The sequence below is a fragment of the Toxotes jaculatrix genome, chromosome 3, assembly GCF_017976425.1.
Source record: "Toxotes jaculatrix isolate fToxJac2 chromosome 3, fToxJac2.pri, whole genome shotgun sequence".
In the NCBI taxonomy this organism is placed as follows: Eukaryota; Metazoa; Chordata; class Actinopteri; family Toxotidae; genus Toxotes; species Toxotes jaculatrix.
The window spans coordinates 8271357-8295555 of NC_054396.1; the positions used below are offsets into that span (position 1 = coordinate 8271357).

The 24199-nt window shown below is 40.7% G+C and overlaps 2 protein-coding genes and 1 non-coding gene across 8 annotated transcripts; all 3 read left to right on the top strand.

Moving 5' to 3' along the window:
* Nucleotides 1-8090: 8090 nt before the first annotated feature.
* Nucleotides 8091-13361, top strand: uba3 (ubiquitin-like modifier activating enzyme 3). 6 transcript variants are annotated; one of them, XM_041035012.1, is made up of 18 exons: nucleotides 8093-8113; nucleotides 8235-8249; nucleotides 8975-9095; nucleotides 9210-9290; nucleotides 9381-9463; nucleotides 9574-9654; nucleotides 9934-9977; nucleotides 10391-10455; nucleotides 10623-10778; nucleotides 10896-10998; nucleotides 11173-11286; nucleotides 11581-11634; nucleotides 11801-11837; nucleotides 11930-12011; nucleotides 12105-12205; nucleotides 12361-12424; nucleotides 12586-12640; nucleotides 12776-13361. In XM_041035012.1, exons 1-18 carry the CDS (start codon nucleotides 8094-8096, stop codon nucleotides 12862-12864), a joined length of 1365 nt encoding a protein of 454 aa, XP_040890946.1. In that variant the 5' UTR covers nucleotide 8093; the 3' UTR covers nucleotides 12865-13361. The 6 variants fall into 6 exon arrangements, with proteins under 6 accessions (XP_040890947.1, XP_040890946.1, XP_040890948.1 ...); XM_041035014.1 differs by having other exon boundaries at nucleotides 8094-8113; nucleotides 8235-8429; XM_041035011.1 differs by having other exon boundaries at nucleotides 8094-8113; nucleotides 8235-8273.
* A 360-nt stretch (nucleotides 13362-13721) lies between these two features.
* tmf1 (TATA element modulatory factor 1) lies at nucleotides 13722-23623 on the top strand. Its single transcript, XM_041034368.1, has 17 exons — nucleotides 13722-14349; nucleotides 14445-15838; nucleotides 16290-16393; nucleotides 16847-16973; nucleotides 17161-17266; nucleotides 17950-18092; nucleotides 18624-18790; nucleotides 19251-19407; nucleotides 19723-19815; nucleotides 19908-20064; nucleotides 20188-20380; nucleotides 21638-21707; nucleotides 21788-21880; nucleotides 22027-22146; nucleotides 22254-22412; nucleotides 22687-22812; nucleotides 22937-23623. Exons 1-17 carry the CDS (start codon nucleotides 14214-14216, stop codon nucleotides 23075-23077), a joined length of 3486 nt encoding a protein of 1161 aa, XP_040890302.1. The 5' UTR covers nucleotides 13722-14213; the 3' UTR covers nucleotides 23078-23623.
* trnar-acg lies at nucleotides 21279-21351 on the top strand. The gene has a single exon. It is a non-coding gene; the product is annotated as a tRNA-Arg (tRNA).
* Nucleotides 23624-24199: the final 576 nt, after the last annotated feature.

Genomic DNA, 24199 nt, shown 5'->3' on the forward strand with positions numbered 1-24199 from the left:
AAAAATCTATACCTATACTTTGGCTTGGTCAAAGATACAGAAACAGAAGAATGAATCATTTTGAACATCATGTACTTATTCAGGTCAGCTTCAATTTTATGAATATGCATTTGGTTTGAACACTGTTTCCATCCCGCTATGCATAAAAACCCACTTACAGACAAAGCCAGCAGACCATGTGGGTGTAGCAGAGTAGCAGGACTTCCACCAAATTCAACAAGTTACAATAAAATGTGCGAAATTATTTCCCTAAATCAATGACTCCGGCACATGACCCACACACACCACAGGCTAAGACTACAGCTGTGGGCAACCTGTTTTTGGAAAAGCAGTAAATCCCCACTAGATGAGGTGTAATGAGGGAGTGCTGGGCTGTGATCTCCTCTGCCCAGGCTTAATATGGTAATACCTGCCCCCACAACACCCCGGCTGTTGGCAGAAAACACAACTAGGATTTACTCTCTTTATTACCTCGGCGGAGCATTTAATTTCCTGGGCATTTGGGTGGGTTAGTGATACAAGCGGGCGGATGTCAGGACTGGCAATCACTCAGGGCGATGCTGGGAGACATTGACATACGACAGAGTCATCACTTCAGGCAGAAGCGCCAGAGAGAAAGAGGGAGAGCAGAGAGAGAGAGCGGGAGAGAGAGTGACTAATCCTTTGTTTGGGATGATGAGGCCCCAGCTGGCCTTGGTTGACAAACGGGATGTGTGCAACAGACACTCGCAAGTGTTAAATATGAATGTGTGGGTATCCCTGTGTTTCAGTGTGTACTATATATTCTGTATACTGAGTCACATGACACTCAGTCCTTCACTGAGTGGCCCCCTAGGAGCTGATAAACACCACCACTTGGATATCTCCTTTATAAATAAGTTAGCACCCAAATTGTTTTTAATCAAGATCTCATTTTAGATTTGCTCTAATGAATTCATTATGTGAAGCTGGGGAGAAGCTCAGTGTTAGCTGGCAAGCTGCTTGCATCCGCATCAGGGGATCCACTGTTATGTCATCAAACAGAGCTGAATCAGTGACACGAAAAGTAAGTTGAAGCCAAAAAGGAAGAAGTTAGGGAATGGAGGTAACAACTGCTCTTACCCATTTTTCCATGCATGAGTGATTCCAACTCAGATAATGGCCTTTACTTTTCAGTGGCATCAGGACAAAGCACTTAAACTGTGGGTAAAAGCTCCTGTGTACGCTGCTCACCCCTTTTTCACTGTAATTAGAGGTTATTTGGGTGATATTTACAGAATATACAGGCTGTAAAATTAAGCCACCCCTTTATTCACTCAGTTTACTGTGTAGTTACAAAGTGTGCAGGCTGTAGAATGATGCAGTCCCTTGCTCACCTCTTTTCCAATATAATTACAAAATAAATATTTTGTGTGCAGGCTGCAACATGACACATTAATTATTCCAATTTAATTATCTATAATAATCTCAAAAGTTGAATAAATCTTACCAACATGTTAGCCATATGGTACCATTTGGAAGTTCTGCAGCGAGGTCTTCTTCTCTGTTTTCAAATGTAAGGTGGTAGTTTAATTAAAAGGAGTACATTTACAGTGTAATCTATTTCTTGATCCTTCCCTTATTTTTGTTACCCTAAAAGTACCTGCTGACATGTGGGAACATTGCGACATCAAAACAAAGTCCTCTGGGGGGGAGAAACACAACCAGTCATGTTGTAAAAAAGACAATAGCTTAGCCAAATTACCCAAACCACTTTATTTTTGGTAAATAAACTGCACAATTGAAATTACTCTTTAAAAAGAGGAACATACAGTGTTATTCTGAGCATGGCACTCATTTGAGCGGTGAGTTCAAATCGACTGTGTCTACCACTAGGAGATGTTTAACAAGCGTACAGTCACATCATATTGTCATTATTCTTGTTTAATGTGGTGATAAATTGTATTCATGGATTAAATTACAACTCTTTAAAGGCAGGTTGCATGCAGATGTGGAGTAGTCATAAAGATTAAAGGAAGAAAAAAAAACACAAATGAAAAATCACACATTCATTAACGTGTGATATGTCAACATGAGAAATATTGTGCATAATGTTCTCAGCTAACGGTCTCTGCAGTTATGATCATACGAAGCCACTTTGTATAAATCAAAGTGAAAAACGAATAAGAATGAATAAGAATGTTACTACCCTTTTCATTATGTAATGTAGTAGATCTTAAACTCCATTATGAGTGGACATAAAAATGACTTATTGTTTCAGTGGATGGAATTTAAATCACATTGATCAGCCCAGAGAGAACGACAGTATTATTAGGCTAAAACACATTTTAATACATATTGCCATGCTGCTACAATGCTGCTATGACAGAACAGCATCTTTACTTGTACATGTCATTTTAATAGTGCAAATCTCACAGGCAATTTTACTTTAAGGCCTGCTATGCTGGCAGGTGCACTGCTGTGGGTTACTTTAAAGGGGATCATAAAAGATTTCACAATACTTTATCTCCTGTGGCCGTTTCATAAGTGAAGTGAATGTTACTTGGAAAAAAAAATCAGTAGCAAAAATCAGTTCACTGACAGAATAGTTAAGCTGTAAATTAGTAGTGGTATCAGGGCGCCAGCCATCCCAGCCTCTAGCCTCTCTCTCCTTAGTCATTCTCAGTGAAGAGGAAGGATATACCCCACTTCCTTAAACTCCACCCTGCCCCGTGCTCTGCAGACGAAAGAGGAGAACATAAAATGCAGGGCTAAGGAGCTCCCTGGGGGCTAAACCTTAGGGTGGGAACAGTACAGACAAAACACAGTAGCTTCTCTATAATAAATCATGGTTGTTTATATGGTATGCTGAGGCGTGGAACGTGTCACACCTCGACTCATGTGAGTTCAACTTTGACTCTGTAGCTTTGATCACTGGATTCACAGTGTTCAGTTTGATTGAGAGCGAACAAAATCTGTCACAAACAAAAAGGTCAGAGGAAATTTCTGAAGCAATGTTTCTTCATGGACCAAATGAGATCAGCAATGAGTCATTGCTTTGTCAAAGCAAAGATTTACTGGATCAATGGGGGGGGTTTGAGATTCTGATGAAAAAGAAACATCAGCTCCCCTGTGACACAGACTCTGTCATGGGCAGGCACAGGAATGAGAAAGGGACTCTTCCTCTGGGTTATAGTTATGGTCATTTTTGCCCCAGCATGACATAAGAGTGGCAGGGGGCAGCTGGCTTACTGCAGGGGTACTTCGGGTGACAAAGTGCTGCTAGTGCATTTTGACATTGTACTTCTACTGTGCATACTGCTTTAGTCAACTGATGCCCCTTGAGAAAACACAGCACAATATATTTTTGGAAAAGGGGAGCTCCTTTATTGTTCTTATGTACATTCTCTGTCAGGTTCTTCTTCCTTCTTTGGTGGAAAATCTAAACTTTGTACTACTTGTTGTTTGCCACTCTATTCCTAAGAGTGTTTCACTCCTGGGAGGAAATTCTTGGGTGACTGCTGACTGACTGGATGTTGCCTTCATAACACACAATGTCTCTTTTCACCAAGGAGAGGACAATAGTCATGGACAAACATATAGGAATGGCAGAGCAGGAAGTATGCTGAGGAGGACAGGAAATAGGAAGTGCAAAGCAGGAATAAACGCTGTTGAAATAGGGAGTGCAAATAGGGAGGGAAATTTCCGTGCCACTGTCTTAAGGTTCTCCAACAAGTAATTCCTCTGCTGTCTTTGAGAGACGCAGAGAGCGAGCCTCTCCCAAAGATGAGAGCTCTGATAGAAGGTATCAGATCAGTGGTGATATGAACACTAAACTAACACACACCAACTCAGTGGATACATGGCTCTGTGGGGACAGGCCATTGTTTGTCTTGTGACATTTGACTGGCCTGAGGAATATGTATGAAAACAAGTCTTAGTGCCAAACCACTGTAAATCAGTACTTGTTCTACCATCAGACTGCGTGAGACTGTGCCTATGAGGTGGAGGCAGGAAGAACAAATCTTATACTTGTGTAGCTGTAAAGAACTCAAACTGTTAAACTGTAATGAAACCTAAAGGATTAGTGATATGAGATATCTATAGTTAGACACCGCTTACCATTAAATCACTGTGTTCGTGAGCTGTTTCCCTCTGCATCCAGTCTCTATGCAAGTTAATCACTTGCTGGCCGTAGAGCCTCCTGCTTACCATACAAATATTCCTTCAGGCAAGAAAGTGAATAAGCGTATTACCCAAAATATTGAACTATTACTGTAATCTTGACAACAGATGATGGGAAGTAAAATCAGATGTGTATTTCATTTGTCTTTTCTTACTCAGCTTTTCGCTCTGCATGCATCCATGTCCGTCTTTGTGACTCCTGAGAGCTCGTCCAGTCTGAGAGCCTGACAGACTCTATTTGTTGCAGGGTATTTCTTTTGTTCATTGTAATTATTTGCCAAGTTTGCTTCTTTTTTTTTTTTAATTAAGTTGCAAACATGAATTCAGGTATATACTGGAAAAGGGCTTTTTAGAGTTTAGAAAGAAACAATTTTGCCTACTTTTGTTCATAACTGCAGCCATATGCAGCAAATATTCACACTTAATGAGAGAATCTATATGGTATGTTGTCTTTAAACTTAAATGAAACTGCAGTAAATAAGTAATGGAATATTATTAATATGAAATCTGACTGTAGGGTTTGGGTCAGACTTGAATCTGTAAGACATACTAATCAGTGCAGTGGCTGCATTTATTAGCCTGACTATGCTGAGGTATATATCATTCAGTGTAGTGGTGCAGGTAGTTCAAAGTCACCATGTGATCGACATTTTTTTTGGTCCAAATCTTCAGATTGTCCTCCATCTTACAAAAAGCTCTTGAGGACCAAACATTGGGAAAAAAAAAAAACTACACGCAACAAGGTCATGGCAAGTCCTCCACCCCTGTAGGCAGGAAGTGCCGAGCACAAATCGTCTGTGGGGCTCTGCCCATTAGAAACAGGAAGAACAAAGTGCAAACCAGCAATGACGCCACACCCCTCACACTAGGAAGATGGATTGTGTTGCTGAACACCTTGGTGATGTTGCAACAACCCTAGACAACGACAATGGTAACCTAAGATTAGGTATAGCTGCCTTGATAGTCCATTTTCAAATGCAATTTATAGTGATATACAATGTGAAAAATGTATTTTATGTGGTTTTCATGATCCTCAATTGGGAAAATTCTAAACAAAGCCTGATTTTTTTGCCCATTATTAGGGGAAAGGCATTTTAAATTGAATCTGTAGCTCTTCTGGTATTTCTTATCTTGCTATCTTTCCTCTTCTTCTGTCAAACCAAAGAGACCAAGACAAACCAAAACCCACAGCCCTGAACCATCAAATACACCTCTGGTGCATTTTCACAGCAAATATCTCTTTATAGAGCTTCTTGGCAGTAGTGAATTGACTACACTCCAGGCAATTTTAGTCAAAGGTAAACACATCCATCACGCATTAAATAATTTGAAAATACCTTACATGCAACACATTTCCTGCTTTAATACAAGAAAGTGAACAGAGGAGGTGTGTTTCCATGGAAATCTATTCACACAGGCTTTAGGAAGGATTTCAGTGTACACCAATGCAATATGTAGTGTGAAAATGAAGGAAGATAACACACGGGTGCTCACACACACACACACACACACACACACACACACACACACACACACACACACACACACACACACACACACACACACACACACACATATTGGGATCATACAGCAAAGCAGTGCTTTTTTGTTGAGTGTATACATAGAGTCTAATTACATTGTGAGCATTGGCGATAAATCACTGGAGTCTTAATCAAAGCACTACAACAGAGAGAGTCATCAATCACTTACTACAGCACAATACAACATCAGCCTGTAGCGTCTCCTTGTCTTGCAGCTGGCAGCCCCCGCTCTGAGCCCAACATGGGACATATCACTGTGACACATTATCATTAGCACAATCAACACCACTTTGGACATCCTGACAGAAAGCCATCAAACGGCAAATGGATATGGAGATATATGAGGGCCATAAAGCTGACAAACCCTGATTCCCATGTCAATGTTTGTAAAAGGAAATGTGCATGGAGAAATGGGATTTCCTTCTCTATTTTCTAAAAAACTGAAGAACAAAATGCGGACAGACGCAGAATATCGGCAGCTCCTCTGAGATTCCTCTCCCCGGCAAGGTGCCATTCTTTTGATAGCCTGCTTTGATCAAGCATTTCAAGTGACGGTCTATTCAACTCTGGACACGTTTAACTGTATTTGGCTGTGATGGATGGTGGAGAGCTGGGTCACCTCAAAGGCACGGCAGTGACATTCAGAATGTCCCTGCTTAAGGTGGGAAAATGACAGATGGCATTTCAATGGAATCTATAAAAATGTGTCAGCACTGGAAGATGTTTTGACTTCTAGTCCTCCATTGCCCTACTTTTAGATCCACAGTATATTCAACATCACTTGAAGATCCTTCAAATAATATTGGAGGAAAAACCAATAGTGGAGAAAATAATACCTAATGAAGTGCCCATGAGCAATACTCTCACAGCAATGGGCCTCCTTCATAATACAACCAATTTTTTAAGTGTCTTCTGGGATTCCATCTTCCATTTTTTGGATGAAATTTCATCAAATTGCTCTGCTGTTTAACATAAGAGAATAGCTGAGGTTAAATGAAAGTGGACAAGACAGACAGAATAAATAGAAAGAGAGAGAGAGAAGAGGGCTGAGATGGCAGGCAGTCAGCTATGAAGGACATGGCCGCCACAGTTATTTTTAGTTATCAGTTTTCTGAGCCCGTCATTCGGAACATCTCATTAAAAATCAGAAGAAAAAAAAAAATCTTGAAGCGCCATCAAACCATTTAAATCACAGAAACTGAAAAAAGTCTTTGTCCTGTTGTATGTACACACACACACGCACTGCACCAGGCTATCAGTACGTGCATTAGCCAGATTTTTGGTGACCTCTGCAAAAGGCATCTCCTCCGTATTTCCTTTAATAATAAAGGGGGTGTGGACAGATGGATTAATTATGTTCTTGTACCCACAGGCATGTCTCTTAAAAAGCACAGAAGCCCGTCCAAGGTTTATTAATCATTCTCTAATGAGAGATTAAACACTGAGACTCATTTGCACAATGTGGACACAGTAAATCAGATAGCGGAGGGAGATGCCCTCACTAGTATAGTCTTAAAACCTATTAACAGGATCTCAATTTCATGTCTTACTCATGCTAAATGCCTCACAAAGCAATTCACAACGAAAGCAACTCAGAGCAATAAATCTGTAAAATAGTTCATTTTTATGCTGTTTTACAGAGGTTTTTTTTTTTTTTTTAGGTCTGATGTTTATTGCATAAGAGTAACACAAAGAAAAAGAATAGATGGACAGGTTGAATCATTGATCCACTTACAGTTTGCATTCAGGCTCATCAGGCCAACCTGATTAATTCCTGACATTGAAACAGGTTTATTTGACTCAGGTGGGCCATTTTCTCTTTTGCCATCTCTCCTTGTCTATTAACTGGTTTTATAGATAATTGCTGAAGTTATGGGGTTGAGCCATACACAGCCACTTACTGTTATCCTTTTTTCAATTTTTTATTTACTTATTTTTACAAAGGCTAAACAAATCTGGCAAGAAAAAGGCACCAGCATTTGGACAAATGTGTCAAATGCACTGTCTGACCACGGGTATCTGTGTGAGAAACACAGTTTGAAATAGTCTACAGTGGGTGTGCATACACCTCAAATAGCATCAGCCATACGAGGTAAAAGTTAAATGCTGCCACCTGTTGGAGCTTTGGTGTAATCACCGTCTATGAGGTGGATTATTGACAATGCTGCTTTCAAAACTATCGGAAATATTGTAACTCTATTAAAATGTTACAGTTACAGCTGAGTTATCTTATATGCGTTTAACCTTTACAACCGCTTTGATATATAATATCAATAGCTTTTCTGTTCCCTGGTTAAACCAGCTCCCAAATCCACCTTTGTCCTAGGGACTGCTTAGACATCACTGCCTGAAAGGTATAGGATTTACGACTGCTAACTTCGACATTTGAAGGTTGATAAGTCTCCAAACATGGCGGACACGGATGAGCCGTAAGTAGCTGGCGAAGGAACAAGCAAGAAACAGTCATTAACTGCCCGAAAGATGCTTTCAAATCACATTAACCTACGAAAGCACAGCATGAATGAACCTCCTTTTATTCTCTCTTTTTAGGGAGAAGAAAAGAAGGAAAGTAGTGGAGCTGACTGAGAAGTTAGTGATGAATTGGTAGAACTGGCGGAAGGTTTGAGGTTACAAGACAGGAGGGAGGTTAACGTTAGCTAGCTGGTGAAGCAATATACTAATACTGGTTGTAAACAAAACACAAAAATAGCTAGTCAGAGGACAAAACTATGAGCTGAGCTGAGCGTGAGTAGCTAATACGTCTACACAGTGATTGTTGTGTGCTTTCATTCACTTCTATTTTAAGTTAGGGGTCTTTACTGGATGTTCTCACTGTTGACATGTTAGCTATTCACCTAGCCTAGCAATTGGGAGCTGTCCAGGCAAGAGAGTTGGAAATCCTAATGGCATAGGGCCACAGACGCCCTCTTGTCAGAAAAGATCATTTTAAAAAAATATATTTTCATGGAGGGGTTAAACGTACTGTATCATATGGGTTGCAAATGTTAGAGGCAGTAAAACACAAGGGCATTCCTATGCAGTACCCCGATTTCATTTCTTGAACCTCTTAAATTCTTGCATGATCTGCCGTGAACCGTAAATACCACCCTTACTTTGAGAAAATTAATCAGAGTATTGAGTTTGGTCTTGATTGATTTAATTTTTTGCATGGACGCTTTGTGTGATATCAAACCTTACAGTAGTGTGCATGCCATCTACCAATAATTGCTGAGAGACTGTCAGAGCTGCTGCTGCTGACACATCCTAAACGTACATATTGTTTTCTTCAGGATGGTGGTGGATGGAAACAATGGAGGCCACTGTGAGTGGGAGGGGCGATGGAACCATATCAAAAAGTTTCTGGAAAGATCAGGGCCTTTCACGCATCCTGACTTTGAACCAAGCACAGAGGTAATAGTTACATTCACACTGCTCATGTGGTGCAAGTTTCTTAGTTATCATTTGATCTGTCCTGTGTCATCTTGTCGTATTCTAATATATAATGTGTATCATGTCTCACCACAGTCGCTGCAGTTTATGTTAGAAACCTGCAAAATCCTGGTGATCGGTGCTGGTGGTCTGGGATGTGAGCTGCTGAAAGACCTGGTACGGTCACTATTATTATGAATATTTAAAAGGTATAATTGAAGTTATTATGAATAGTCAACATGTAGTTTTCTCGTTTTCATTCCTCAGGCTTTATCAGGATTTCACAACATCCATGTTGTTGATATGGACACCATTGATGTTTCTAATCTAAATCGACAGTTCCTTTTCAGGTCAGTATTATTTATGGTGTGCATTCTGTGTTTAATTTATGTCCTGTTTTATTAATAATGTAACGTTTAAAGTTAGTAATTATTTTCTTTTATTGTGTAATGTTGACCAGGCCAAAAGATGTAGGTCGACCCAAGGCGGATGTTGCAGCTGATTTTATCAACAGCCGAATACCTGGATGCTGTGTAGTCCCGTATCCTTTTGACAGTAATGCTTTGTGTGTCAGTGGTTAAACAATTATTGCAAGATTGTAGATGATACATACAAATGCAGTGGTTCAAAATGCAGCAATTTATAATCCAAATGGAAAGAACAAGGTTGCCCTGCCATAGTTTTTGAAAGACTGTGAATATGCTTAAAATTGTGATAATAAATGCAGCCATTCTTCATCTCACTTTAATAACGCAGACATTGAATAGACATTATTCCTAAAGCAAGAGCTGTATGAATTTTTCCTAAATGCTTTGTGCAGACATTTTAAGAAAATTCAGGACTTAGATGAAACATTCTACAGACGTAAGTATCTTTATAGCTTTTAATTTCCTTCTTGTTTGGAATGTTTGGTAGGGGTTTATTAGTACGATCAGTTTATAATACAGGGCTTAAGGTTCGATACACTCACAATATTTTTCAATATAATAAACTAATTGAGACATAACTGAAAAGCCAGCATTTAACTGGAGCCAAAAATTCACTTCACTTGCTTGTTATTTTGCAGAACACTGACTCTCTGATATATTCCCACACAGCGCTGCTCACATAGCCAGACAATATGTGTTGAATTATGTTGGGATACATTTCTTAGCTCTGCGATATGCATAATGCTTTTATATAATGAAATTCCACAAGATTTTGTTACAGCTGTAGTGGTTGTACTGTATCATTATCACACACTGAATTTGAATGAATTAATCTCTGTTTTCTTCTAGAATTCCACATAATTGTCTGTGGACTGGACTCTATAGTTGCCAGGAGGTGGATGAATGGTATGCTGGTAAGTTATTCCTCTTCATTACAGTCTTTGCTACAGTCCTTATTTTATTTGCCAGTTCTTTATGCTAGATTTTCTTTTGACTAATGCTTGTAATTAATTAATGGAAAAGCTGTTGGATGTTGTGCAAAAAAGGAAGTCTTGTGCAACCCCTCTGTTTCTCTGTGCAGCTGTCTTTGCTAGTGTATGAGGATGGTGTCTTGGATCCAGGTTCCATCATTCCTTTAATTGATGGTGGAACTGAAGGCTTTAAAGGCAATGCCAGAGTCATTTTGCCTGGAATGACTGCCTGCATCGAATGCACCCTTGAGCTTTATCCTCCTCAGGTAAGGTAGCATTATTATTTATTTATTTATTTAATAAAATAATATTTACGAGCACTTCTTAGTGGTCTTACAAGAACAGTTCCTAGTCAGTTTTCTGAAATACACCTATCTTTGTAGATCAACTTTCCCATGTGTACAATAGCCTCCATGCCTCGTTTGCCAGAACATTGCATTGAATATGTCCGGATGTTGCTGTGGCCCAAAGACACTCCCTTTGGAGGTATGAAATCAGCCTGCAGTTTGTACTGTGTCTGTTTAATGGTTGTTGTGATGTCTAGAATGAACATTTAATATGACTTGAGGCTCAACAAACTCTGCGCACCTGACTAGCAAGACCTATGTACAGAAAAGTAAACTTCAGTTCTCTGTTTGTGTGTGTGTGTGCTCGCATTAGATGGTGTGGACCTGGATGGAGACGACCCAGAGCACATCCAGTGGGTGTACCATAGATCTCTGGAGAGGGCAGCAGAGTTCAGCATAACAGGAGTCACATACAGACTAACTCAGGGTGAGCATACATAGCACATTTATCTGTCACCATCAGAACAACATTACTTTTCTAACGGCTCCTCTGGGAGATGAGCCAAAGTACATAAAACACAGGAAGCAGTTTCCGCCTGAATTATTCATCTGTGTCTGTAAAACATTATTTCTTGTTGTGCAAAAAAAGGGAAAACATTGCAACCAACATGTCTTATTGATATTCACTCTAATCAGCACATTTGCATATCCTTTTATTCCTTTGGTTTGGTTTTCAGAAGTAAGCAAAATATATTTTCTATATCCTGTTTAAATGTTGCAGGAGTGGTTAAGAGGATTATCCCAGCTGTAGCGTCTACAAATGCTGTTATTGCTGGTAAGTAACTAAGACTGAATACACGTGAAGGTCTTTTTTAGTGGAGACTTGTGCACCTTTATGGCAGGCCATATAAGAGTTAATAATCTCAGTACTGAGTACACTGACTCTGTAAACAGAAATCTTTATCCAGACGTAACTTTTTCTTCTGCTTTATTTGACCCAGCTGCTTGTGCAAATGAGGTTTTCAAAGTAGCATCAAGGTGAGTTTCCAGGCTTTTTCTTAGCAGCCATAAAGTAAATTTTTGTGCATGCCTTTTGCCATTTTTCATAATGTTTCCTTTTCTATCTGCAGTGCCTATATACCTCTCAATAACTACATGGTCTTCAATGATGTTGACGGCCTGTACACATACACTTTTGAGGCAGAGCGGAAGGTTTGTCCTTGAACTGCATCTGCAAGTTTGCGTTTGCTACAGTGATCAAGTAGCCTTTTGGCTAAGACGTGTTTATGTTCACTCTTGTTGCAGGAAAACTGTTCAGCCTGCAGCCAGGTACCTCAGGACTTGCACTTTGCTCCATCTTCCAAACTCCAGGAGGTTCTCGACTACCTGACTGAGAGTGCTTCCCTGTAGGTTTACCCACCTCATTAGAATTTATTACCAATTACCACAGTGTAACTAACACACTGAAGTTCTGTTTCTGGTCATACTGTGTTATCTTGCTGTTTAATTTGTAGGTATGTATTATACATTGTCTTAAACAACAAAACATACATTTTTTCAGACAAATGAAATCACCCGCTATAACCGCAACAGTAGAAGGAAAGAACAAGACATTATATTTACAGGTAATTAACCTCTGGCTTTGCACTGATTTGCATTTTCAGTCCAGTCACATGATAGTGTAAATCTGAGGTTGCTGTAGCAGTGTGAGGTGTGTCCTGAGGAAATTAGGCAATTGTACAAGTTTTAGTTTGAGCTTAAGTTCAATCTGTATTTTGTTTTACAGTCTGTTGCTTCAATTGAACAGAAGACACGGCCAAATCTCTCCAAAACTCTGAAGGGTGAGGTGCTTCTTATTTCTTCCTATAAATGGCTCAGTGTACACTTTGCATTGGTCAGAATATGGTGTATACATGATGAATGAATACACTGTGAATATTCTGACTGAGTTATATTATGAACGTGTTTTTTTCCAGAGCTGGGACTGACTGACGGGCAAGAGCTGGCTGTAGCTGATATCACCACACCCCAGACCATGTTGTTCAGACTCTGCTTTACCTCATAGGATGAACCCAAACACACCCACGACCAGCTGATGTCATGTTGTGTTTCTTGGCCAACTGTGACTGGGTGCAGATTATTTAAAATGGCCGAAAAATTGGAGCAGTTTACAGTGTATTCAGCCACAGTATAAATGATCACACAGTAGCTGCTTTTGTTGTTTTAATGTACTCATTAACTGAAGTTAATATTTTGCACTGAAAAGCCAAATCATAATTCACACCTTGTCATGCTTTGGAGATACTTTGTCTGCGGGTGTTAAGGATTTCTGCATTAATGTGTTATCTGCACTACAACCTAAAGTGCTCTGGGTGCAAACAAAAAGACAAGCAGTGGTTACTTTGGAAAACATTCTGATGTATTTGTTCCTGGTTTTGAATGTTTTAAATATTTATTTATTCCAACACAGTTTTTTTGAGTTGCAGTAACCACTGTAGTGGCAATGAACAGACAATAAGATAATATGATGTGTGAACTGGAATAAAATATTTTTTTTTTTTGTTTCTGTTTTCTTTATATACTAGATGATGGTGGGGGTGAAATAACATTCACTCAGCAAGTTCAGTATTTATGGATTGGATTGTATGAGATTCACTTTGATTTATATTATAGAACATTTAATTTTCAAGATTGGGCTCAGAAAGCAAAGGCTCAAGTATCAATACACTGATTTAATAAAATACACGTACTGTTATGTACGTATGTAGGAATCAAATTCTTATAACTGGGCGGTTGAATAGTTAAACTGTTAAAAGGATGTAGGTCTGTGGGTTTTGGAGGACCTCCCTCTGCTGACGGGTCTTCCTCAGCGTCTCAGGCCCAGTCATGACGTCATGTTGCTACGTGGAAAGGAAGTGGAGAGCAGGCTAATGCTAGCTGGGCTACAAGTTGAGAGCGACCAAAACAAACGATGACGGCCGAGCAGATGAGCCCAAAAAAGCCTGGATTAACCATGGGAATTTTTTTGTTTTGACAGTAGACGCGGAGGTCTTGGTGCCGCAGTATATACTTGTATTTGTACATGACCGACTCGCAGAGATTTAGCGATTTTGAGTGCCAAACGGTCAGTTTGTGAGCTGTAACTGTATCTGGGATTGATGCTGTCCCTGTACACCGACGTTATGCGTTGGCTAACTTACTGCTGTGCTAACTAGCTAGGTGGTAGCTAGCTGTCAACAGAGCTTATCTGGACAGGGCAAAATCTGAAATAGCTAAATACGGTTAACTACAACTTAAAGTTGCCAACGAAAGATGCTGGGACAGATAGTGACAATGCTTGTGCGGTAAAACTCCCCGCAGGATCCGTGCGACAACTTCTGAAATTGGTGGTTGCTAGTTAGCCTGATAGTCAAAATGAGTTGGTTCAACGCATCTCACCTGTCCAGCTTTGCTAAACAAGCTTTAACAACCGCTCAGAAGTCGATCGACCGTGTTCTGGACATCAAAGAAGAGGACCAATGGGGTGACACAACTGTAATGCCCTACGATGGTAAGTAGGGTGGTAACAGCTAATGTTGCTATATGCTAATTTTGTATTACTGTTACAACCTTTCAAAGAGTAAAAATGATATCTGTTCTGGTCAGATGTTTCATTACCTGGAAAGCTGTCATTGAGTGGAGGATGGGGGATGACGCAGTGGGAAGGACCCCCCGAGGAGAAGACCATCACTCCTCCTCCCTCCTCTGAGGCCATTACTACTCCTGTCACCCGTACAGTTGTGGACGAGTCAGAGAATTTTTTCAGTGCCTTCCTGACACCCGTAGATGGACAAGGTGTCACCAAAGCCCAGGTAGTGTCTGTACCCCCTTCTAAATCCCAAAGGCGGCCTCAGGAGAAGGAGAAGAAAAACAAAAACAAAGAGGCTGTGATCCAAAAAGATCTGGAGACTCAAAAGTTGGCACCTGCTGATAAAAGTCATGAGAATCAAACAGTTGCTGAGAGCCAGCCGTTGGAGTCTGAATCCTCACCAGCAGCACCTTTTGCAGACACTATCCTCCTGCAGCCAGTTTCTCCTGTTTCTTCCTCCAGTGATCTTCCTTGTAACCCTGAAAGCAAAACAGGTAGTGTAAAAACCGATATTGGCTCAACAGCTTCTCAAGACTCAAAAACAGAGCAATCACAGACTCCATCAGAACATCAGGTTGAGCAGGGTACCACAGACTCCTCTGAACCTTCTGCTGTCACTTCTGAATTGAAGAGCTCTACCCCTTCTGATCCTTCGCCCTCCCCACCCTCTAAGGAAGTACTCCTAGAGCATAAAGACTCTAAGGTGGAGGACCGTCAAAATGATACCCCCTCTCCCCCAGTAAGTGCTTTCTCCTCAGGAACCTCCACCACCAGTGACATTGAAGTGCTCGACCATGAGAGTGTGTTGAGTGAGAGCTCAGCCAGCTCCAGACAAGAAACAGGTGAGGGCAAGGCGGGCCTTCACTTAATGCAGGGCTCTTTCCAGCTTCTCACTGCCTCCACCTGTGGAGATTTCCCCCGACTGGAGGACTACCCCAAACTAACAGAGAGCTGCGGTTCCTCCTCAGATGCATTTGAACGCATCGATTCATTCAGTGTGCAGTCACTGGATAGCCGGAGTGTCAGTGAGGTCAACTCAGATGACGAGATCCCCGGCAGTCGGACACTAGCGTCCGTCACTGCAGGTCCTGCTCCTCTAACAGTGTCATCAGCTGTATGTCAGAAGCAGGAAGATGGTGTGGTGGAGAAAGTAGGCGAGGAGGAAGAGGATGAGGAAGAGGGATTTACTGAAACAATGAGGGAGCAGTCGCTGGATGAGATGGAGGAGAGCGGACGGAGTGCGACGCCTGTGAATAGTGAGCAGCCTGAGGAGTTGACAGAGCAGGGACAGGAAGCTGAGGCTAGTGTCACACTGTCTGATCCCTCCTCCAATGCAGAAGAACAGGTTGCTCCACCAATTACAGAAGAGATGAAAAGTGTCTCAACGGTTCAGATATTGGAGCTTCAAAAGGTAAAAACCTGCATCTAATTCCTTTATAGCTAGTAATATCAGTTGTAAACATTTGTTTCATGCACGTATTGTTCATATGATTTCTATGTTTTCGGCCCATGTTTACTTGGGAGACGTTTGCAAAATTTGGATCTATAAATCTGTGTGGATCAGGCTACTTTTTGGTGAACTCAACACCCTACCTTCAGTACATGTCTTAAAGTCAAGTAATTTAAAAATATATCAGACGATATACAGTATATACAGTACACAATTTTTGTTCAGCCAGATATCTACATTTCCCCTTTAAGTCCCAGAATTTGATTTACTATGAGTACAAGGCAACTGGAAACAACACACAGTATATTTAAGTGCTACCACACTGCTTTCCTCATGAGTAGGTTTGATATTTTTAGGCTTTTATGTCCAACTGCTGTTGTAAACATGAAAAAATGTTGTGGACATGTTGCAGGTCATTGATGAGCTGTCAGGCCGCCTTGAGAAGAGAGAGTCTCAGCTGCTGGCAGTCAGCAAAGACAAGGCCAGGCTGGAGGAGGAGTGTGACAATCTCAAAGAGTGAGTACACATCACATGCACCTGGCTCACAAAGGCACTGTAAATAATCGTTACAAGGAAGTTGTTTCGATAGGGAGACTATTTGTGCTGATATCCGGTTCAGATGAGGCTTTGCCAGCATAATACTATTGTAGATTTAACATTTTCAAAAACTATTATTATTACATAATAATATATTATATATAAAATGATTGTATTATTATAATAATATTACAAACAGCTAAGTTACTATAACACTTTAGATAGTCATTGTTTATATATATACTGTCCTTATGTGGTTATGTAACTATTAATCCCACAATATATAAATACTGCTGAAATGTTAAGTGATGTTTTCTTGAGGTCACTCTTACCATCGAATGCTTAAAATAATCTACTTGTGCAGATTGTCTTGGCCTTGAGGCTGTCTAGATTTTGAGAGCTCTTTCGCTAATGAGACTGTTCGTTCTCCAGTGAAGTGATAAGCCTCAAGGAGGAGAGCTCCACCGTTCAGTCCCTAAAGGATGAGTTCACCCAGCGCATAGCAAATGCTGAGAGAAAGGCTCAGCTGGCCTGCAAAGAAAGAGATATAGCCAAGAAGGTAACGATAAAGTCATATTAGAGATCAGAGTTGATAAACAACTTGACAGTTTGTCAAGAGCTACATTTTTATGGTTTATTTCTTTCTTTATTTTTACAACTAGCCCAAATGTATCTGTTTTGAGACTCAAATCCAAAGTCAAACATGTCCAAAGTTTCTGTGTCAAAGATATTTTTCTGCGCTACAGGAGATAAAGGGCTTGCGAGAAGAGCTTTCTACGAGGCTGAACTCCAGTGATACAATGGAGATCATCAGAGAGAAGGAGGAGCAGATCAGGGGTCTGCTGGAAGAGGGTAAGACACAGTATCACACCCACACTATTATACACCACCTCCACCAATCCACTACCTGTCCACTCTGAACAGGTTGCACAGTCAAACAAAGATGTTAAGATAACGCCAGTTGTTGAGTAGGTACTGAATAATATTGCAGCTGCTTCTCCTATGTCCAACCTCGTATCACATGAAGAATTGAATAAAGAGTAGAGTAGGCATGATGCTGGGCTGTAGCCCCAAAAAATAAGGTAAGGGTAAGCTGGCCCACATTAGCCGTGTCCCAGCATACCTCAGGTATCAGTTATTTGGTGAGTGTGGCTATTTCTAAGCTTTTTCTTACAGTTAACAAAGTGTGAAGATTAAAATTGTGTAAAAAGCTTTAAATGTGCACCAGAGATCCTTCATACTCATGTTTATTTTATTGTGGGTTTGCATGAAGCCCTAAAAGACTGTGTGGAATTTTTTGATTAATGGAAAGAATGGATGGAAACTTGTTACCACCATAATTTCAGAGTAATAGCAAATGATTTACTGGGGCTCAATCCTGCATACATCAATCTTGAAATAGAGTGTGGATAGTTTAAAGAGTCTCTGGTGACTTTATACTTTGTAATTGAAACACTGCTCTGACGTGGTGGGTGTCGTCTCAGCATCTGTTTTCAACTTCACCCTAAGCAAGTGTTCATTTCTCTCACTTCTAGGGGAAAAGTTGTCCAAGCAGCAGTTGCAGCACAGCAACATCATCAAGAAGCTGCGTGTGAAGGAGAAGGAGAGCGACACAAAGATCGCCAAGCAGCAGAAGAAAATCAAGGAGCAGGAGGAAGAGCTCAAGCACCTGCAGCAGGTCAGAATTCAGTCCCATGTCACAGTGTTATCCTTTTATACGGTCCAATCCAGACTGAACTGGCTTTGAGGACAACTTGTTGTTCCATTGTTTGACTTGTTTCTGGCTTTACCCCTTGAAAAAGCCTCTCTTAAGGTGTCACCTATGCTCCACTCTTTGACATGAATAAGCCACTTAAAACACACTTGTTCGAGTTATAGTGTATCACGCCTTGAGTACAAGGTGTGTCAAAAAACAACACAATGGGGAAACACCCTGTTCTCTTGCAGTGTTCTATATATAGTTCAGGAAAGCTGAAGAACATAGGCCCTTCAAATGTTGTGTATCTGTACGTTATATTTGTTTATCTGTTCGTTACTGTTTTCTCTTTGTCTTTTATCATCTGCACCAGTGTAAAGCATGACTCATTTTTCCACAAAGACTTGGCTGTTGTTCCTCAGTTGCTGTCATGATTAGATAAAGTCTTAGCTGTAATTGACTGCAATCAGTATAATCATGGCTGCCATTCTGCCCTTGTCTTGTCTTGTTCAGGTACTAGATGGGAAGGAGGAGGTGGAGAAACAGCACAGGGAAAACATCAAGAAGCTGAACGCTGTGGTGGAGAGGCAGGAGAAGGAGCTGAGCAGGCTGCAGTCAGACGCTGAGGAGCTGCAGGAGAAAAACAGAAGCCTACAGGCCGCTCTGGACAACTCTTACAAGTAAACACTGGCACACCCTGCTATTAATAAGGAACCAGAGCTGTTACTGTAAATATATCCTCTCAAGCTGGCGATTATGTTCTTCCACGGTTGACGGAGTATACAGCCCAGTATTTGGAAAGTGAGACATTCATTGTGTGGCTCTCCAGTTTATTGGATTTGAAATGAAGCCAATAAACTGAACTTGAAGTGATAACTTCCGTGTTTACATCTACACTGGGACAACACTGTAGAAATTGTGACCATAATAGTTCCCCAGTTTAAAGGAGACATAAAGTAATTGGATAAATTATTATTCAATACCAGTGTATATAAATACCCTGTCCTTGTTTCGTTTCAGATACAGTGTGCTGGAGTACAGAGCCAAAACAACAGTGAATGCTTCACTGTTTTTATACTTGCTTACTACACTGAAATGGGGGTCATGATGTCAACGGTCTTCTTCAACATTTGTTTTCAGGGAGCTGGCAGAACTTCATAAGGTGAATGCCAGCAGAGCCAGCGAGGCTGAAGAAGCAGCTCTGAGCAGGGAAACACAGGCCAAGGAGCAGCTGAGCCTGGCTCTGGAGAAAGCCCAGGAGGAGGCCAGGATTCAGCAGGAGGCCTTGGCCAACCAGGTAATACATACTCAAGCTGTAGAAACACACCATGGAATACGTTCATGCAACGTGTACAGTAGACTTTTTGACTCGGTAAACCTCAGTCCTCAAACATGAGTAGTGCAGCTGGGCACTAACAGGGATTTTTTTTTACCACATATACATGTTAATCCACATGCAATGTTTCTTTTCTTTGCACACTAATTTGGTCATTTCTTTCATTTATACATAAACAAAATGAAGCTGGTTAGAGTCTGGATTTATTGCTATGTCATTGCTGAATTTTCTGCACTTGACGGTCTCTTCATCAGCTGTTTCCGATGTTGTGCACAGGTGGCTGACCTGAGACTGGCTCTGCAGAGGGCTGAGCAACAGCAGGCAAGAAAGGAAGATTATTTGAGGGAGGAGATCAGTGAGCTTCAACAGGTAACATAATATACTTGATCGAAGGCGTCAAACTGTGACAGGGCAGGATTTATTCAATGTACGTCATGTATTTTTCTTGTCATCTTCTACAGAGGCTCCAGGAGGCAGAGAATAGGAACCAGGAGCTCAGCCAGAGTGTTACCTCAGCAACACGGCCCCTTCTGCGACAGATTGAGAACTTGCAGGCCTCACTGGGCGGACAAACAGCCTCCTGGGAAAAACTGGAGAAGAACATCTCTGATAGGCTAGGTAAGAGGCAGGAGTTTAACTCTGTGTGTAAAACAATCACTAAAGTACAGAACTGTACAAAATGGGTAAAAATCTTAACCTCTTTTTGCTCTTTCTTTTCAATCCCCTTTACTTTTCAACCAGCGGATGCCCAGGCACAGCTGGCTGTGGCTGTGGAGAAGGAGCGTTCTGCAACAGAGGAACTGTTGTCCATCAAGTCCCAGCTGGCCTCTCTGGAGTCCCAGAATTCCATGCTCCGCCAAGAGAAAGCTCGCTTCCTGACACAGCTGGAGGCTGAGAAGAACAAGAGAGAGAAACTGGAGGATGAGACCAGCAGGTAATAAATTACACTTACTGTAAATGATGATGATATTGTTCAACCATCCAGATAGATGGGTTGTGTTCTGTGTGTGTACAAAGATGTGTAGTTAGGTGGGTGAATCTGAACTCAGACATACAGTAGCTCTCAAATACTGAAGGCGTTTTCTAAAGATTATAGCTTATAAGAGGTTAATTTAATTTTATTGTCAGGAGCTTATTTGCCTTGCAGTCATTGTGAACAATGTATGGAGGAGTGAGAGCATCTTAGGATGGCTTATAAATACAGGTTTTAACAAGCTGCAAGTAGGACATTTCTGTGACTGAGAATTGAACTCAGACTGTACTGCTGAGAGTGCTCAATCCTAACTACCAGACCACCATGGAAGTGGGTCATAGGTGAGAGGCAAGGGGGTAAGTGCTGGATGACAAATGTTCCAACAGAAGAGTTGTCTTCCTTCCTCCTAAAACAGTAGTGTTTTTATCTGCAGTTGGTGTCATTTTTGTCAAAAACTGAGTGGACATCACCAGGATTTTCAACTAGGAAAATCACACACAATTGGTGTAACCCAAAACTCTTTAAGGGGAAGGGTTAAAGAAGAATTGTGCGTCAAAAGAATAATGCAGTCTTCATTTGACCTCTATCAAGCAGTTCAGGCTGGAGATTGTAGACGTGAAGAAAATCACTAGCATAGTTTTTGAGAGTAGGATGAAACGTGTGAAAGTATTCAGAAACATTTAAACATCACATCCTCTCTGGAGGGTGTTTTTGTTTTGCAACAAACCCATTTGTGAGTCAAAGTGCGAAGCAGGGGTCGGGGGAGTCCCCTTCCCCCTTCTGAGAGAACCAGTGATGCGTGTGCACATGGCTGTCCCGGACAGGGTTGTCTTTTGTGACAAAGCAGTCTGTTGCAGCAGGGCCAGTGGCGCAATGGATAACGCGTCTGACTACGGATCAGAAGATTCTAGGTTCGACTCCTGGCTGGCTCGGCACAGTTTTTTTTTCTCATCCTGATAGATGTTAATTATGTATAGTGCACTGCAGGGACATGATGTGATACAAAGGCAGCAAATGTGTCACATGAAGGTAACAAAAATGATTAAATTTGACTAATTAGGCCGATGAATAAACCTTGCGGAACCATGTTTAATCTTCAGTGGAAAAGCTAATGGAGAACTGTCTTTATATTTCACACTGTCATTATTTCATTAGATTCCATTAGTTTTGAGTCTATTGATTGATTCATGTGGCTCTTTGTTTGTTATTTCAATGTAGGGAACACGCTGAATTGGAAAATCTGCGAGGAGAACATAGTCGAATGCTAGAAGAGGCCAAGAAGGAAAAGGTACCTTAATGTTCTCTCCTGCTCTTGTTATCCTCTATGGCACTGCTCCTTCATGTGTGTGCTTTTACTTCTTCTACTAGCTGCTGCTGACCAATCAGCTGGAAATGGAGAAGATGAAGGTGGAGCAAGAGAAGAAGAAATGCTACTTAGCACAAGAAGCACTCAAGGAAAAGGTTTAGGAGGATTTTAGAAATTATTAACATCCAATATTATCTTTTAGTCTTTAGTTTTTAGTTTCATTTAATCAGCATTACTCCATTTAAGCTGGGATGATGTTTTTATGTTGTTCACTAATAGTTGTGAAACGATTCCCCATCAGGAGCGGAAGGCTATGACCCATTCTGTAGGAGAGCCCCCAGCATCTTCCACACCCTCCCTGTCCCGCTCCAGCTCCATCAGTGGGGACAATGCTGGTCTGCACGCCTCTGTTCTTTCCCAGGTACGTACTGGGAAAAATAAAAAAAATCTAGAAATGGAGACTAGTTTGTACATGCTTGGATTTCTGTACCGTTTATTGCTTTTATACCTTGTTTTAATCTTCCCCAGGATGACTCTTTAGACCACTCACTAGGCACCATGACCATGTCTGTCTCGATGAGCGGGACCAACCTGTACGAGGCTGCCAGACTGTCTGGAGGCTCCAGCATCATAGAGAACCTGCAGTCTCAGCTCAAACTGAGAGAAGGAGAGATAACTCAGCTGCAGGTAGCAGTTCACACATAAAGCTACTTAAAGCTTTAGTCATTCATTTGATGGTTCTGCGACATGTCAGCACCACCTGCCTGCAGATAAGATGACTGCAAAAATCTTAAGATTAAAAAAGTATATTAATGTAAAAAAAACAAAACAAACAAAGCCTGTCAACAGCAAAATTAACATTTTAATAGGAAATAAATTAGTCATCTCCTGCACTCAGAGGTGGGTACAGTGTTTACTAGTGGTTTTTACTACCATTTTGTCTTCCTTTCTGTTGTTGCAGCTTGAAATCTCCAGTCTGGAGAGGAGTCGCTCAGTGATGGCAGAAGAGTTGGTGCGACTCACCAATCAAAACGATGAGATGGAGGAGAAGGTGAAAGAGATACCCAAGTTGAAAGTTCAGCTCAAGGTGAGACCTTTAAATCTTGACTATAGTCTCAGAGATCAGAAAAGCTTTGTAACTAAGTATCAAACTCTTCAGAAGCAGTGTCGGCAGAGGTTCTTCTTCTAATTAGTGTGGCTGTGGATTTCAGGATCTGGAGCAGAGGCACAACACCATCCTGCAGATGTATGGAGAAAAGGCCGAAGAGGCAGAGGAGCTGAGACTGGACCTCGAAGATGTGAAGAACATGTATAAAACCCAGATTGATGAACTGCTGCAGAACCAGAAATAAACCATTTTTTGCTGCAGCGTTACATCTGGGACACTCACAAGCAATCAGTCCACCATCTTAGCCACAGTCACATTCACAGAAAAAGATAAGGCAGAGCATTTAAGTTTAATCACTGTGTCAAAAGAAAAATTCATTTATCCTTATCTATTATTTTATTTTAATTAATTATCATATACTATTTAAGTGGGGTGTTGGGATTATGCAGAACATACATTGCATTATTACAGAAAGAGTATGAAGGGTAGCCACAGTTTGTGATTCATGTTCAGCCCATTTAAAATCTTTGGGAGTTATTACAAACTTTGCTTTAGACATAATTTCTCATGATTGAACCTCTGACACAGTATTGTAAGGATGTAATGGTTTATAACTGTAGGAGATTCTGAAGTTTTTCCTTTTGCACTATACAAAATTCTTGTTTATTTCTTGAGGCATAGTCAGAATGGTTTAAGAAACATATAAAAATTTGTACAGAGAAATGTATGTATTCTTAACTCCTTACAAATCACACAGTGGTGTAGACCTGAGAGTAGTCTGTGATGAAAATCCTGAAAATTGGATTTTAAATTATATAAATATGTAAATGAATAAACATTTATTTGGGTGGTGAAATACTTTCGTTCTTAATTTAAGTTGTGTGGAATCAAACATTGGAAGTCACTGTTTTCATTGCATGCACGCTAGAAAACTACATTATCTCAGTGCTACACAAAACCTCAAATAGATTTCCATGTTCTGAGCAATTCCACACAGCTGCCCAATCTATATATTTTTTACCAAGGGCCAGGCATACTTGAAAAAAAAATGCAGATGATATAATGTTATTAAAAGTGACATTTTATCTGTGAAACATCACCTATTGTAATTCAGAATTCAGGTGTTCCTCTTTCAAGAGAAATTTAATTAATCATTTGAATCGAATTCCATGAAAATAGTCAACATAGGTGTAAAGATGGCTACGCTGGTTACCATTTCTTTAATTTTCTGACTCCATCTTGTTATCTAATTAATAGATGCTGTATGTTTTCATGTCAGCATTTAGTGTAATATGGTCCTTAAAAGGAGGACTGGACAGCAGCTAGTCTTTAGGATGAGTGGGCAGTCTAAAGCGATAGTGTGGTA

Excerpts from the sequence above, each read along its gene's own strand:
- tmf1 (XM_041034368.1), top strand. The coding sequence starts at position 14,214 with ATGAGTTGGTTCAACGCATCTCACCTGTCCAGCTTTGCTAAACAAGCT. Across the intron at positions 19,408-19,722 it reads AGGAGGCCTTGGCCAACCAG|GTGGCTGACCTGAGACTGGC; the intron begins GTAATACATACT and ends TGTTGTGCACAG. Across the intron at positions 21,881-22,026 it reads AAGAAGCACTCAAGGAAAAG|GAGCGGAAGGCTATGACCCA; the intron begins GTTTAGGAGGAT and ends ATTCCCCATCAG.
- uba3 (XM_041035010.1), top strand. The coding sequence starts at position 8,206 with ATGAACCTCCTTTTATTCTCTCTTTTTAGGGAGAAGAAAAGAAGGAAA. Across the intron at positions 8,274-8,974 it reads GTAGTGGAGCTGACTGAGAA|GATGGTGGTGGATGGAAACA; the intron begins GTTAGTGATGAA and ends TGTTTTCTTCAG. Across the intron at positions 10,456-10,622 it reads GGTGGATGAATGGTATGCTG|CTGTCTTTGCTAGTGTATGA; the intron begins GTAAGTTATTCC and ends TTCTCTGTGCAG.